This window comes from Octodon degus, unplaced genomic scaffold (assembly GCF_000260255.1).
Source record: "Octodon degus isolate 3935 unplaced genomic scaffold, OctDeg1.0 scaffold00035, whole genome shotgun sequence".
Taxonomy (NCBI): Eukaryota; Metazoa; Chordata; class Mammalia; order Rodentia; family Octodontidae; genus Octodon; species Octodon degus.
In genome coordinates this window covers 6,969,253-6,971,671 of record NW_004524611.1, presented here as the reverse complement: position 1 = coordinate 6,971,671, position 2,419 = coordinate 6,969,253, and the positions used below count along the sequence as shown (strand labels likewise).

Below are 2,419 nucleotides of genomic sequence, written 5' to 3'. Positions count from 1 at the left end.
AGAAGACCAGAATGACAGGCACTCCAAGCATGAACCTACTATTACAGATTACCATCTTCAGTGCAGTTGCTTAGTTCACAGGTGTCAGTCTATATAGTTAGTCAGGGTGACAATCCTTCCAATTAACTGCTAGATTCAAAAATATTCTGAAGATTCTCAGGATCAGTGCCTTACCCATCTTCTACATGTAACTGCATAGGTTGCCACTGTCATGTTTCCTAGCTCTTCTCCTTTCCCTCTCTTAATTATTTAGTCCTCAAGTTCTTGCTTTCCTTTTAGTTGTATTATACCTTTCTATTTGTATTTCTTCTTTTGAGTTCTTATACTAGAAAACTTTTTTTAAAAATATATTTGGTTATTGCAGGGACTCACTACACAGTTGACTTGTAATGATCCTCCTACCTTCAGCCTTCTCAGAGCTGAGATTACAGGCGGGTGCCACCACGCCAGGACTCTGGCCAGCTCAGCCTACCCTGGAGGTGGGACTGGCACAGCATGTTGTACAGGGGATCGAACCACCATCCCTGCACTTGCCTAAACTTACCTAAGTAGGTGCTTTAGTCCACTGTGCTATCTCACTGCCCCCCCCCCAAATTAAACGGGTTTTTTTGCCTGGCTTAGCCCACTCTGAGGGTGGGGCTGGCATGGTATGTGATGCCAGGGATCGAACCACAGTCCCCTGCACCTGCCTAAGTTTTGCCTAAGCAGGCACTTTAGACCGCTGAGCTATCTTGCCGGCCCAAATTAAACTTTTAATAGCTAGAAATTTGAGAATGAAATATCGATTGTCAGTATTTTCATAAAGAGCAGTTATGACTAATTATCAGAAGAATTAACAGATTTAACACATTGCCTGCTTATTTTCATAAATAAAAGCTGAGACTAGAGCCCAACACCTGCAAATGTAACCCAGTGTTCTGTCAGTTGAAACTCTACTTTGAGATGGGGGAATGACTGATGAAGGAAGACTCTCTTAAAAACAAAAATTCATCTTAGATTAAGATGCTGCTGCCAGGGAGATAGATCAACAGCATAAGCACCTGCCTGGCAAGTGCAAGGTCCGGAGTTCGAGTCCTGGCCCATTAAAAAAAAAAAAAGATTTAGATATTGAACAAAAATTTTGTTTTCAAAATTTGTTTTCAGAATAACAAAATGTTTTGAACATAGTTATTCTTCTCACATTCTCTGAAGTTTAAGTGAATTTGAAGTTTTAAAATAAACAACTGGCTTGGAGATCTTTAGATTAGTCTAGTTAATAGTAATGACAATATTAGAACCTTTACTCCATGACAACAGAACAGTAGTGTATACACAGTGGCATATACTGCCAGTAATCAAAACAATACCAGGAGGTCTACTCTGGGTCATTCTGGAAAGGGAAAGAGTCTATGTGGCTCTTAAAGCTAGTAACCAGAAAGACAGGGCTTTGAAACCACTAGAAACATTGCTAGTACAAATTGTTGCCATGTATGAGAAAAACAAAAAGTTCTATTTTTACAGTCTTAATAATTAATTTTACATTAAATGTGGAAAGTAATGACACCTCCAATGGTCATGTATCCAACTGAGTTGATTATAAGGCATTTTTTAGTTCCATTTTCATTCAAATCACCTATGTTAAACAAATACATTAGTTTCATTTTTTAACTCCTACACCCCAAGCTTGGTATCAATACAAATTCAAGTTTCTAACTGGAGCTTAAGCATTCCTTCCTTTGTAATATTTTAACTCATAGGCTAAAATCTATTAGCCCAAAATGATATTTCTGTTCTGCATACACCCTCTGAGCCCCTCTCAGCAGGAAGTGCAGGCTGTGCAGTTGCCCTCCCCTTTCCCACCATCACCACCAACCAAGTCCTTTCTTGTACTTATTTTGTTCACGGCATCTGTATTTCACATTTGACTGAGTCTCCAGGAACAAATTCCAGCTCTTTGAGGTTCTGGTTTGTGGTCTAAAATGGACAATTTGTGTTCAAGCTTTACTTGGTTACTTGCTTTTGTCCCCATGTGAATTTTTGCCCAATGAGAGATCCCTCTGGAGTCTCAAGATATCAGGAGGCCAATATTGTCTATAAAATATTCCCATGAGAATCTCTGCAGAGAGCTGTCTGGAAACCCGCTGCAGGGGGAGATGGTGGTCGCTGTGAGAACTTTGCAGGAGCAGCTAGAGAAGGCCAAAGAGAGCCTAAAAAATGTGGACGAGAATATTCGCAAGCTCACTGGGCGAGATCCCAATGACGTGAGGCCCATCCAAGCCAGATTGCTGGCCCTTTCTGGTCCTGGTGGAGGTAGAGGACGTGGTAGTTTATTGCTGAGGCGTGGATTCTCAGATAGTGGAGGAGGACCCCCAGCCAAACAGAGAGACCTTGAAGGGGCAGTCAATAGGCTGGGTGGAGAATGTCGGACAAGAAGAGAATC

The 2,419-nt window shown here is 41.3% G+C and overlaps 1 protein-coding gene across 1 annotated transcript in view; it reads left to right on the top strand.

Moving 5' to 3' along the window:
- Window positions 1-2,132: 2,132 nt before the first annotated feature.
- Window positions 2,133-2,419, top strand: part of LOC101590053 (pinin-like) — a 2,275-nt gene continuing 1,988 nt past the window's right edge. The window contains exon 1 of the mRNA XM_012514568.1: window positions 2,133-2,240. Coding sequence (XP_012370022.1) covers window positions 2,133-2,240 — 108 coding nt within the window. The remainder of the gene's footprint in view (window positions 2,241-2,419) is intronic.